Source organism: Callorhinus ursinus, unplaced genomic scaffold (genome assembly GCF_003265705.2).
Source record: "Callorhinus ursinus isolate GAN/ISIS: 27379988/994484 unplaced genomic scaffold, GSC_fseal_2.0 scaffold12, whole genome shotgun sequence".
NCBI lineage: Eukaryota > Metazoa > Chordata > Mammalia > Carnivora > Otariidae > Callorhinus > Callorhinus ursinus.
The window spans coordinates 3,387,050-3,400,284 of record NW_027397074.1 but is presented as its reverse complement, the minus strand read 5'-3'; the positions used below and the strand labels follow the sequence as shown (position 1 = coordinate 3,400,284).

Here is a 13,235-nt window from a genome sequence, read left to right as displayed (position 1 = left end):
GTGAGTCCTTTTGTATTTGCTGACAACTATCAAATCTAGTTTGCTAAAAATTGAATGATAAATACCTATTTTTCTCAAATTATTCCAAAAATTAGAAGAGGAAGGAAAACTTCCTAATTCATTCCATGAGGACAGCATTACCCTGATACCAAAACCAGATAAAGCCACCACAAAAAAAGAATTACAGGCCAATCTCCCTGATGAATATAGATGCAAAAATCCTCAACAAAAATACTACCAAGCCAAACCCAACTGTCCATTAAAAAAAAAAATCATTCTCCACGATCAAGTGGGATTTATTCCTGGGTTGCAAGAGTAGTTCAATATTTGCAAATCAGTCAGCGTGACTCATTTACATCAGTAAGAGAAAGGACAACCATATAATCATTTCAATAGATGCAGAAAAAACATTTGACAAAGTATAACATCCATTCATGATAAAAACCCTCAACAAATTAGGTTTAGAGGGAGCATACCTCAACATAATAAAGGCCATATATGAAAATCCCACAGTGAACATCATCCTCAGTGAGGAAAAACTGAGAGCCTTTACCCCTAAGGTCAGAACAAAACAGGGATGTCCACTCTCACCACTTTAATCAGCCTAATACTGGAAGTCCTAACCACACAGCAATCACACAACAAAAAGAAATAAAAGACATTCAGATCAGTAAGGAAGAAGTAAAATGTTAATTGTTGATATGATAGTGTATATAGAAAACCTGAAAGACTCCACCAACAAACTGCTAGAACTAATAATTCAGTAAAGTCATAGAATAACGTACAAAAATCTGTTGCATTTCTATACACCAATAATAAAGAAGCAGAAAAAGAAATTAAGGAAACCATCCCATTTACAACTGTACCAAAAATAATAAGATAAACCTAACTAAAGAGGTGAAAGACCTATACTCTGAAAACTATAACACTGATGAAAGAAACTGAAGATGGCACAAAGAAATGGAAAGACATTCCCTGCTCATGGATTGGAAGAACAAACATTGTTAAAAAGTCTATGCTACCCAAAGCAATCTACACATTTAATGCAATCCCTATCAAAATACCAACAGCATTTTTCACAGAGCTAGAACAAACAATCCTAAAATTTGTATGGAACCACAAAAGACTTCAAATAGCCAAAGCAATCTTGGAAAAAAAAATAAAAAGCATAGCTGGAAGCATCATGATCCCAGACCTCAAATTACATTACAAAGCTGTAGACATCAAAACAGTACAGTAGTGACACAAAAATAGACACCTAGATCATAGAACAGAATAGAAAATCCAGAAATAAATCCATGATTATATGGTCAATTAATCTTCCACAAAGCAGGAAAGAAAAATGGGAAAAAGACAGTCTCCTCAACAAATGGTGTTGGGAAAACTGGTCAGCAACATGCAAAAGAATAAACTGGACCACTTTCTTACACCATACACAAAAATAAATTCAAAATAGATTAAAGACCTAAATATGAGACCTGAAATCATAAAAATCCTACAAGAAAACCATAGCAACATTTTTCTAGATGGGTCCCCTGAGGCAAGGGAAACAAAAGCAAAAAATAAGCTATTGGGACTTCATCAAAATAAAAAGCTTCCATACAGCGAAGGAAACAGGAAAACTAAAAGGCAACCTACAGAATGGGAGAAGTTATATATCCAAAATACATAAAGAACTTCTAAAACTCAACACCCAAAAAACAAATAGTCTAATTAAAAAAGGGCAGGGGTGCCAGGGTGGCTTAGTCAGTTGTGTCTGACTTTTTTTTTTTTTTAAGATTTTATTTATTTGACAGAGAGAGACAGCGAGAGAGGGAACACAAGCAGGGGGAGTGGGGGAGGGAGAAGCAGGCTCCCCGCCGAGCAGGGAGCCCGATGCGGGGCTCGATCCCAGGACCCTGGGATCATGACCTGAGCCGAAGGCAGATGCTTCATGACTGAGCCACCCAGGCGCCCCAAATATATTTATTTTCTGAGACAGCTTTTCATGCTGGGTGGTACATCGTTTCTTATCCAAAGTGAACTTCCCCGAATTTGAAAGAATCTGTTAAACCTTTAAAAACACCACGTTTTGAAAATCTTTTATTTATTTTTTATTTTTTTTTAAAGATTTTATTTATTTATTTGAGAGAGAGAGAATGAGAGAGCACAAGAGGGAAGAAGGTCAGAGGGAGAAGCAGACTCCCCGCTGAGCAGGGAGCCCGATGCGGGACTCGATCCCGGGACTCCAGGATCATGACCTGAGCCGAAGGCAATTGCTTAACCAACTGAGCCACCCAGGCGCCCGAAATATATTTATTTTCTGAGACAGCTTTTCATGCTGGGCGGTACATTGTTTCTTATCCAAAGTGAACTTCCCCGAATTTGAAAGGATCTGTTAAACCTTTAAAAACACCACGTTTTGAAAATCTTTTATTTTTTTTAATTTTAATTTTAATTTATTTATTTTTTTTGAAAATCTTTTAGTCACACTTAACGTGCCACAGGCCGCGCTGCTCTTGTGTCTTGCAGGTGGTTGTCCTTGCCGTCGCAGGCCGAGCAAGCTGTGATGTCCCTGTCCAGCTCGGCGTGCCCACTCCTGCTCACACTCAGAGACCGCTCCCTTCAGCTGGAGCAGCAGCTCTGCTTCTCCTTGTTTAAAATTTTCTGGCAAATGCTTGTGGAGAAGCTGGATGTATACATCTACCAAGAAGTAAGTAAGAGTAGGCCGCACGTCAGGGCTTTGAGGATCAAGGCGACCGTTACAGGAACTGCTCTTTGTTTCAGATCATTCTTGCTAATCACTTCAATGAAGGAGGAGCGGCTCAGTTGCAGTTTGATATGACTCGGAATCTGTTCCCCTTGTTCTCCCACTATTGCAAGAGACCAGAAAATTATTTTAAACAGTAAGCTCAATATTTAACAGTGACTACTAAGCATTTAGACGAGGTTGATTCCTTTTTTTTTTTCTAACAACTCTCCGGTTCCAGTGATGTTTGGTAGGATAAATAGAGCATCAACTGAAATTTAAAAACATGCGCTGTGTGCCCAGATAATCTAAGATGTGTTTCATGATTCCCCAAATTTATCAGAAATGGATCTAAATTACGTGTTGGGCTTTTTGTTGCTTGCATTTGGTTTAATTTTGCAAAATGCAAAATTTTGCATTTTGCCTGTTCTTGGAGAGAGAAAATGCGAACAAGTGCAGTTCTGCCACATTCAAGAAGTAGAAGAAATTAAAAATATGCTTAGTTCCTAATAGTAAGCCAGGCCTGAAGAAAATTTGTTTTCCTAAATATTTAGTATTAATTTTGGTTCTAAGCATAACTATAAATGTATGTACAAATAAGTCTTAGGAGTATTTTTAGAAATTGATTTAAAATTTAAATTATTGGGGGGAATTTGAGATTATAAAGTATTCCTTTTAAAGTTATAAAATGAAAGATTTATTTTTGCTCATTTTATTAAGTTATCTGATTCTTTTTTTTTGTTTCTCTTTCCATATTCTAATCTAGCTAAAGTCTTAGCTACATTTAATAGGCTATTGTGTTAGTATCATTATTATATTTTGGGAAGTAATAGAAAACATATTGAAAACAATGGTCCTGTTACATTATAGTAATCTATTAAATATAAACACTGTACAAATACATAGTCCTAATGTGTTAAAAGAGCCAAATAAATCCATCAATACTTTTTACAGAGGGCATATGGACAGTGCAGGGAAGCTGTTTAGTTTTGAAAATATTGTGGAATAATGTGGATGATACAGATAATGGATATCTCATTTCCCGCCTACCTTTTTTTTTTAAACAGTGTAAAAGAAGCCTGTATTGTTTTGAACCTGAACGTTGGTTCTGCCCTACTTCTGAAAGATGTCCTCCAGTCTGCTTCAGGGAAGCCTGCCACAGAGGCATTAAATGAAGTTGGAATTTACAAATTGGCTCAACAAGATGTTGAGATTCTACTTAATTTGAGGACAAACTGGCCTAACACTGGAAAATAATGCATCATTTTTTGTTTTGGAGTTTTTGTTTTTAACAAAGAGGAAGCCAATTGGATTTCAAGTTATATGATGACATTCTGAATTAATGAAACTGGACAATTGAAAACTTTATAGAACCATTTATTATCTTGGACTTAGGGTGTTATTAAAATGCTGACCATATTTTCTCAGTCCTCTTCTTCCTAAGAAACCAAAAACAGAAAACTCAGAAGCCAGGAAAACTCAGAGTAATTTCATTTACAAATACAAATGCTAAGTAGGTCTGTTGAATAAGATACAAGAGCAGAGATAATAAATTACAACGAATTTTCAATTTCCTTTGCTAATTAAGGGAGACTATTATAGATAATCAAACGTAGCAAATAAATTTTTAAAACGTCAATTTAAAATGCATGTTTATAATTGAAGTTCCTGTTTGGAAATTCACTCTATTTCCTGTAAGAAAACATATGAGATGGTGACTAAAACAGAATTGCTCTCATTTTCCACAACTGTCCTTACATTTAAAATCCTTCCTAGGAGCGCCTAGGTGGCTCAGTTGGGTGAGTGTCAGACTCTAGGTTTCAGCTTAGGTCATGATCTCAGGGTTGTGGGATCAAGCCCCATGCACTGGCCTCCATGGTCGGTGGAGAGTCTGCTGGAGATTCTCGCTCTCTTTTCTGCCCCCCAACTCTTGTGTGCACTACTCACTCTCGCTCTCATAAAGAAATCTTTATGAATGAATGAATGAATGAATGAATGCCCTTCCTAGTTCCATTCCATATGACAGTAGGCAGCCTTTCCGTTTGGAGGACACATTTCAGGCCAAAGCGCTGTGTCTGTCTTTCCCCTGGGGTAGGGATGGAAGCTAAACAGTTTTTGTTTAATATTTATGTAAGTGAGAATGAGATGGAAATCTTTAACTTTTTTTTCTTCCGACTTTTCCCTGGCTCTGGCCTCTGTTACATAATGATTTCTTAATTAATAAATACTCAGAGAACAAAATAAAGGAATTGAGTTCCATTGGTTAGAAGCCTTCTACAACTGTCAAATTTTATTCCTTTTTTTTTTCCTGACTTTGCATTTAGTTAGTACTTTTCAAACTGTAATACCTCAAATCTAAAATTGTTGGGCTGTCATGCAACCTATACTGTCTTGTTTTTGGTTTTTTTTTAAGTAAGCTCTGAAGTAAACTCTGTGCCCAACGTGGGGCTTGAACTCATGACCCTGAGATCAAAAGTCTCATTCTCCACTGACTGAGCCAGCCAGGCGCTCACAACCTATACTACCAATAAACATTTGCTTGGTGATAAATAACTTTGAGGAAATACTCTGAGAGAACTTCTATTGCTCCGTATTTTATTGAGAGATTTTCCAACTAGTGTATTGGGAACAAAGCTTTTCTGTTAGTTCTAGCAGACTGGAGCTTCTCTCCCACATTCTTTGAGAACTGCTGGGCTTTCCCATTGAGAAAAGAATTAATCTGCCCCAGGAACTTCCTAATTCCAGACTTGACTGTCATTCCTTGCTTTCTAGATAGCTAAAAGTTTCAAGGGAATGAAATGTTTCTGTCAAAAGGTAGGAACTTCTGTTTTAAATATCAGACATGTAAAAATAAACTTACACTTCAGATCTGAATTTTTCCAAAGTTATTACATGTCCATCATCTTTTAAAACTTCATCTTCATTCAACAGACCCAGGGTTTTTAGGCCTGTAAAATCAGAATGAGAAGAAGGGAAAATTTACGAAGTGAGCATTATTTTCAACTAGGGAAAGTTAAGAAATGAGCACAAACTGTTAGTTCAGTGGGTAGAGGATACTGACCTTCTTTGTACTGCACAAATGATATAGTGCCTTTATTTGAAGTGTCCATCATCTCAAACATAGACACAATGTTAGAGTGATCCATAAAGAAAGGAAAAGCCACGCCTGTTGTTTTGGCAATTCTCAGTTGTTCCAATAGAGATATTAAATACTCTCTTGGCTTTTCTGTAAAAGAATAGTTTCAGTTCTTTCTGATATAAAATTAAGATATATCACAAATGGAAGCAATCATTTAACAATTATTAAATAACTGTTCAAAGTACTGTACTAGGCACTGGGGTCATAGACCTTGCTTACAAGAAAAACAAGACATCAGACAATTACATATATAAAGCACTCTACCCCAGATTTGGAACCTGAGCATTTTTGAAAAAAGCTCCTCAGGTGATTCTAATTCACAAACAAGCATCGAAAACCAAAAAAAAAAAAAAACAAAAAAAGCACAACATGATGCATGGAAGAAGGTAGCCAGCTAAAAGGGATAAAATATAAATATAAATAAAAACAGAGACTCTCAGGGGCACCTGCGTGGCTCAGTTGGTTAATCGTATGCCTTCGGCTCAGGTCATGATCCCGGGGTCCTGGGATCGAGCCCCTCATCGGGCTCCCTGCTTGGCGGGGAGCCTGCTTTTCCCTTTTGTCCGAACTCTTGCTCTCTCTCCCAATCTGTCTCTCTGTCTCTCTCTCTCAAATAAATAAATAAAATCTTAAAAAAAGAGAGACTCTTAGAGTAATATAGTCTTCCAATTAGGAGGCATGAATGTTCACTTCTAACATAAAGGCAGTATTTTGCATAAGTAGGATGTCTTTCATTTAAGCAACATGGAAGATGAAAAAAGAAGATCAATCCACTTTCCAGAAATAATGCAGGTCAGTTATGATGAAAAGAAGCCAAAAGAAGATGGAGCAGCTTAGATGATGACTGCCCCTCACTACACACAGACACAGACAGACACACACACTGTGATTATATATTTCTTTTAAAAACTTTTCTTGATGGGGTGCCTGGGTGGCTCAGTCGGTTAAGTGTCTGCCTTCGGCTCAGGTCATGATCCCGGGGTCCTGGGATCGAGCCCCACATCGGGCTCCCTGCTCAGTGGGGAGCCTGCTTCTCCCTCTCCCACTCCCTGCTGCTCCTCCTGCTTGTGCTCTCTCTCTGTCAAATAAATAAATAAAATCTTAAAAAAAAGACTTTTTCTTGAGAATTTCATAAATATATAAAAGTAGGAAAGTATAATGAACCCATCAACCAACTTTAACCAATTTGTGGCCAGTCTCATTTCACCATCATCTCATCCAGGTCCCCTCTTCCTGTATCATTTTGAAGTCAGTTACAGTGACAATATTTCATTAATAAATATTTGAGCATGTATCTCTAAAAGATAAGGACTTCTTTTGAGATATAACTGACATGTAGCATTGTGTGATACATGTAATTACATAACCTGTTGATTTGATACATTTATAGTTTGCAATATGACTGTCACTGTAGTATTAGCTACACCTTTATCACATCACATAATTATTTCTTTTTTGGGGCAGGAATAATTAAGATCTAGTCTCTCAGCAAGGTTATAATGTTTATTGTACAGTAATACCTTCTGTAAGCACTATGCCGTGCATTCGATTTCCAAGACTGACCTACAAGTTGCAGGTACATACCCTTAAACAACAGCTCTCCCACTCCCCCACCACTCACCATTCTACTCTGTTTTTACAACTGGCTTTTTTAGATTCCCCATATAAGTGATACCATGCAGTATTTGTCTTTCTCTCACTTAGCTCACTTAGCATATCCTCAAGGGGCATCCATGTTGCAAATGGCGGGATTTCCTTCTTTCTCATGGCTGAATAATATTCCATTGTATAAATATACCACATCTTCATTATTCATTCATCTGTAGACAGACACTTAGGCTGTTTCCATATCTTGGCTATCATTAATTATGCAGCAATAAACATGAGAGTGCAGATCTCTCTCTCAGATCCTGTTTTCATTTCCTTTGGATATATACCCAGAAGTGGAATTGCTTGGGCATACGGTAGTTCTGATTTTATTTTATTTTTTTGAGGAAACTCCATACTGTTTTCCACAGCGGGTGCACCAATTTACATTCCCACCAACAGCGCACAAGGGTTCCTTTATCTCCACATTCTTACTTGTTATCTTTGCCTCTTTGATACTAGCCATTCTAACACATGTGGGTGGTATCTCATTTTGGTTTTGATTTGCATTTCCCTGATGATTAGTGATGTTAAACATCTTTTATTTTTTTTAAAGATTTTATTTATTTATTTGACAGAGAGAGACACAGTGAGAGAGGGAACACAAGCGGGGGAGTGGGAGAGGGAGAAGCAGGCTTCCCGCCGAGCAGGGAGCCCGACGCGGGGCTCGATCCCAGGACCCTGAGATCATGACCTGAGCCGAAGGCAGTTGCCCAACCAACTGAGCCACCCAGGCGCCCTGATGTTAAACATCTTTTAATGTACCCGCAGGCCGTTGTATATCTTCTTTGAAAAATGTCTATTTAGTTCCTCTGCCCACTTTTTTTAGTTTATTTTTTTTTTTTAGTAATCTCTACACCCAACATGGGGCTCAAACTCATGACCCCAAGATCAAGAGTCCCGTGCTCTCTTGACTGAGCCAGCCAAGCACCCCGCCTTGCCCATTTTTAAATCAGATTTTTTTCTATTGAGTTGTAGGAGTTCTTTATACATATTAGATCTTAACTGATATATAGTTTGCAAATATTTTCTCCCATTCTATAGGCTGGCTTTTCATTTTGTTGATTCTTTCTTTGGTGGTACAGAAGCTTTTAAGTTTGATGTAGTCCCAGTTGTTGATTTTTTTATTTTGTTGTTTGTGCTTTTGGTGTCATATCTGAAAAATCATTGCCAGGACCGTGTCAGGGAGCTTCTTTCCTGTGTTTTCTTCTAGAAGTTTTACGGTCTCAGGCTGTCTCACAAATTTCATGAATTGTGAACACTTTTTAAAAATAAAAAAGTAGGGGCGCCTGGGTGGCATCTGACTTCAGCTCAGGTCATGATCTCAGGGTCCTGGGATCAAGTCCCACGTCTGGCTCCGTGTTCAGCAGGGAGTCTGCTTCTCTCCCTCTCCCTCTGCCCCTTCCCCCTGCTCATGCACTGTCTCTCTCTCTCTCTCAAATAAATAAAATCTTACAAAAAATAGTAAAGAAAATTTAAAAAGTAAATTTCAACACTTATTGGGCGCCTGGGTGGCTCAGTTGGTTAGGCGACTGCCTTCAGCTCAGGTCATGATCCTGGAGTCCTGGGATCGAGTCCCGCATCGGGCTCCCTGCTCAGCACGGAATCTGCTTCTCCCTCTCGTGCTATCTCTCATTCTCTCTCTCAAATAAATAAAATCTTAAAAAAAAATTTCAACACTTATTCAAATAACATCCACACATTGTGATTATGTTTCTAGATCTCTCTTGTGTCTTTCTGTACAAATTTTAACAGACTATAGAAACAAATGGGTTACTAAAGGCAATCACATCATGTATGTAGTCTTCTGTTGCTTCTCTCTGACCTATTTATCAAATTCAGAAAGAGAAAAAAGGCTAAGTTTGAATTTCAATTCACTACTTTTCTTTTTAAGGATGGAGCAAGTAAATAATCGTAATAGAACTTGGTGTATTTCTCTGATGAAGGATTTTTACTGTATATCCTTTAGACTATATGGGATGCTATAATGTTTATGTCTGAAGTCTATAATTCATACTTTGCCTGCTTCTAAAAATGTTTTTAAAATGCTTACAACAGAAATAATAAAGATATTAACTTTAAAGAGGGGCGCCTGGGTGGCTCAGTTGGTTGGGCATCTTCCTTTGGCTCAGGTCATGATCCCAGGGTCCTGGGATGGGAGTCCCACATCGGGCTCCTTGGTCAGTGGGGAGACTGCTTCTCCCTCTCCCTCTGCTGCTTCCCTTGCTTGTGTGCTCTCTGTCTCTCAAAAAATAAATTAAATTTTAAAAAGATATTAACTTTACAGAAATATTTTATTTTAAAGTAATCTCTCTACCCAACATGGGGATTGAACTCACAACCCCGAGAACAAGAACTGCATGCTCCACTGACTGGGGCAACCAGCCGCCCCTAAAGATATAACTTTTTAAAACATGAAGTGGAGTGCCTGGCTGGATCAGTTGGTTGAGCATCCGACTCTTGGTTTTGGCTCAGGTCATGATCTCAGGGTCCTGGGATCGAGTGCTGTGTCAGGCTCCGCACTGGACTTGGGAGTTGGCTTGAGATTCTTTCTCTCCCCTCCCCCCTCAAGTGTGCACCCTCTCTCTCTCTCTCAAATAAATAAATCTTTAAAACAAAATTAGGGCGCCTGGGTGGCTCAGTTGGTTAAGCAACTGCCTTCGGCTCAGGTCATGATCCTGGAGTCCCGGGATCGAGTCCTGCATCGGGCTCCCTGCTCGGCAGGGAGTCTGCTTCTCCCTCTGACCCTCCCCCCTCTCATGCTCTCTCTCACTCTCTCTCTCATTCTCTCTCTCAAATAAATAAATAAAATCTTTAGAAAAAATCTTCAATAAAAAAATTAAAAAATAAAACATGAAGGGAAGATCCAAATGTTACTAACCACCTAAGTTATATAAATGTCAGCTGATAATGACAATCAGTTTTTCAAAGGAAACAAAACCTCAAGTTCACATCTTAATAACAGCAGCTAATAATTATTGAGCCCTCACTCTGTATGTGCCTGGTATTCCTCATAACCATCACTTCCCTAAGACCCACAGCTAGTATGAATCCAGGCAATGTGTTCCCTAAAATTTGCAGACTCTTCCACACTCTACTAACTCAAATATGGGAAGTATCTGGAACCCCCAAACCTAGTCAGCCGTGATGGTCTCTACTGAGTTCTTCCTCCTCTGTAACTCTCAAAGATATCTTATCCCCCTTTAACCATTCCCATAGCAGCATCTGTCATCTGGGTTACAACTGTCTCCTTTTTAAAAATGAAAGTCTAATTTTATTAAAGGCCTCCCCTAAGCATTTATTCTCCCTCCCTCCCTAGCACAGAATTGTCACTGGGAAGTGACACATTTTCCTATCGAATGACTTCAGGTTATGTTAGATTTTGCTGTTAAATGAGTTGTGAAAATTTGTTGGTTTTCAGGGCTGTTAGAATTTTGGAGTTGAGGACGTGGGAGCTGAGGGACTATTCCCTCAATAGTAGTAATGCAATCCAACTATCTAGTCTTATTTTCCATAAATCCCTCACGATCCAAGCTTTTCAAACTGGGATACATGTCATAACGCCAGAGGCTTCATAAAGACGCGAGGTGAAGACAGTGCTTCTTCCTGAGAGTCAGTCATACTCTGGTGAGTAGTATGAAACATTTATAGTAAGAAATGGATATATCTGTAGAAGAACAAAACTCGTAAATTTTTATGGTAAAACAGGTGACTCCAGAGAAACTTGTCAGGCAGCATCAGGCTAAGGTCTCAGACACCAAAGGTACAAGTCCCCTCTTCTTTGCCATTAAGAGGATCTGGGCAGGGAACTTGGAGAGGCATTGCCCTGTACCCTGGACACCAGCCAAACCCTTCCTTAGCTTCTCCTCTGTATTTCTTCACCTTTTCCCTGCCCCTCCCCACCCCCTTTGTAGTTTGTAGAGATGTTTCAAGAAGTTCACATTGTAGGGCGCCTGGGTGGCTCAGTCGGTTAAGCGTCTGCCTTCAGCTTGGGTCATGATCTCGGGTTCTGGGATGGAGTCCCCGCATCAGGACTGCTCAGCGGGGAGTCTGCTTCTCCCTCTGCCCCCCCACCCCCGGCTCAGGTTGTGCGCGCATACACTCTCCCTCTCTCTCTCAAATAAATAAATAAGATCTTTTTATAAAAAAAGTTCACATCGTTACAGGGGGTAACAGCATCCCATTGATAATTAGAAGACAAAGGGGCAACGCCCTCCAAACTCGGAGAGCAGTATTTTCTAACCGGGAATTGTATCTACCCTAGTTATCATCATGTTTGAGGGGAGGATGAGACACTTTCATATACGTGAGTTCTCAAAATATTTACTGCTCGAACAAAGCACACTCTCTCAGAGAACCACTAGAGGATGTGTTCCTCTAGAAGAAGCGGGGAAAGCAAAAAAGAGGGAGACCCAGCACCATAAAACAAACAGGCTGTGAGCGCAGGAGAGAGGTGAAGAGGATTAGGGTTAGATAGAGGGAAACCCCCGAATGATTGCCACACAGCACAGCAGGGCAGCTGGGCCATCGGTCCAGCCTGGAGCAGTAAGACAGAAAGAGCCGGGGGATGTGCTGGGGGTGGTGATTACAGGATGAGTCTCCTTTTCCTACTGAGAGGCGATCTCTGCTTGCGACAAAAAGAGGATATCGATAAATCAGTAGTAATGACACAGAAAATTTAAGTAAACATTTAAAATGTAGTATTATTAATTCCAGGGAAATCAGCAAAGGAAATATAATCATAGCATGCTATATGGATTAGCTGTGGATATTTGCCTAATAGTAATGTAAATTCTGACTACTGGTCACACCAAAACTGAATTCTAACCTTATTGGGAAGGTGGGGATGAGTGGGGACAGGTGTGAGTGTGTGTGCGCGCTCGAAGTTTCCTCTTACGTGGTATGAAGCTAAATCTAAACCTGGGGGGTTGGGGGAACATTAGTAAGTAGCAGTGCAAGTCTGTGATTTAGAAATATCAAGGTAAATAGCTAAAGGAGTTGGGAATCATTCTGTAGAGTAGGAATCTGGGACAGGGAGGGACATGCTGTTTTTTACTATAAGCCTTGGAGTGCTTTTTGATTTTTAAACCCCATACGTATCCTTTTATAAAAAATCAAAATGAATGGTGGTTGCCCCGCATAGGGTTAATTTACGTATTACTCATTTAATCTTCCCGACGTGTCCATAAGCTCGGTACTGTTATCCCCATTTTCCAGAAGAGGACACTGAAGTGCTGGCCCTCGCCCACGCTCCCCTAGTCCTAAGGACGACCCTCCCCCGAGCCTCTCTCCCACCCGCCACGAGCCTCCCCCTGCGTGAGTCCCGCGCCCCTGGCCAGTGGGAGACACAAAGAGGCCGTTCAAGAAGTACTCGTTTGAGGGCCACGGCGCGGGTTGGCAGAAGGGCTCAGGCAGCCGAGAGGCGGGGGCGAGGGTGCTGTGGAGGGGGGTTACCGGGGAGCAGAGCGGGCCGGCGGCGCGGGCGTGCAGGGACGGCTGTACCGGGAATTCCCGTCCGGGCGGGGAGGCGGGTGGGACCGAAAGCCGAGTTCTAGGCCAGACCCTTACCTGGCCGGGAAAAGAGCAGGGCGCTGGTGAGATAGTTCAGCAACTCCATAATCTGATGTTTTTCCAGGTAATTCTTGGCCTCCAGCTCCCTGTTGCCGCCCGCCTGCATTGTTCCGCGTGGGGGCGTTGCTAAGCGACCGGGCGGCGGCGCGG

At 40.4% G+C, this 13,235-nt stretch overlaps 2 protein-coding genes across 3 annotated transcripts in view; one reads left to right on the top strand and one right to left on the bottom strand.

The window, feature by feature from the left end:
* Window positions 1–4,147, top strand: part of RINT1 (RAD50 interactor 1) — a 27,023-nt gene extending 22,876 nt beyond the window's left edge. For both annotated transcript variants that reach the window (XM_025872737.2, XM_025872735.2), the window contains exons 13-15: window positions 2,512–2,692; window positions 2,767–2,885; window positions 3,796–4,147. In XM_025872737.2, coding sequence (XP_025728522.1) covers window positions 2,512–2,692; window positions 2,767–2,885; window positions 3,796–3,985 — 490 coding nt within the window. In that variant the 3' untranslated portion in view covers window positions 3,986–4,147. The remainder of the gene's footprint in view (window positions 1–2,511; window positions 2,693–2,766; window positions 2,886–3,795) is intronic.
* EFCAB10 (EF-hand calcium binding domain 10) lies at window positions 4,071–13,235 on the bottom strand. Its single transcript, XM_025872738.2, has 4 exons — window positions 13,083–13,235; window positions 5,790–5,954; window positions 5,589–5,676; window positions 4,071–4,167 (listed from the first exon to the last, which is right to left on the bottom strand). Exons 1-4 carry the CDS (start codon window positions 13,189–13,191, stop codon window positions 4,131–4,133), a joined length of 399 nt encoding a protein of 132 aa, XP_025728523.1. The 5' UTR covers window positions 13,192–13,235; the 3' UTR covers window positions 4,071–4,130.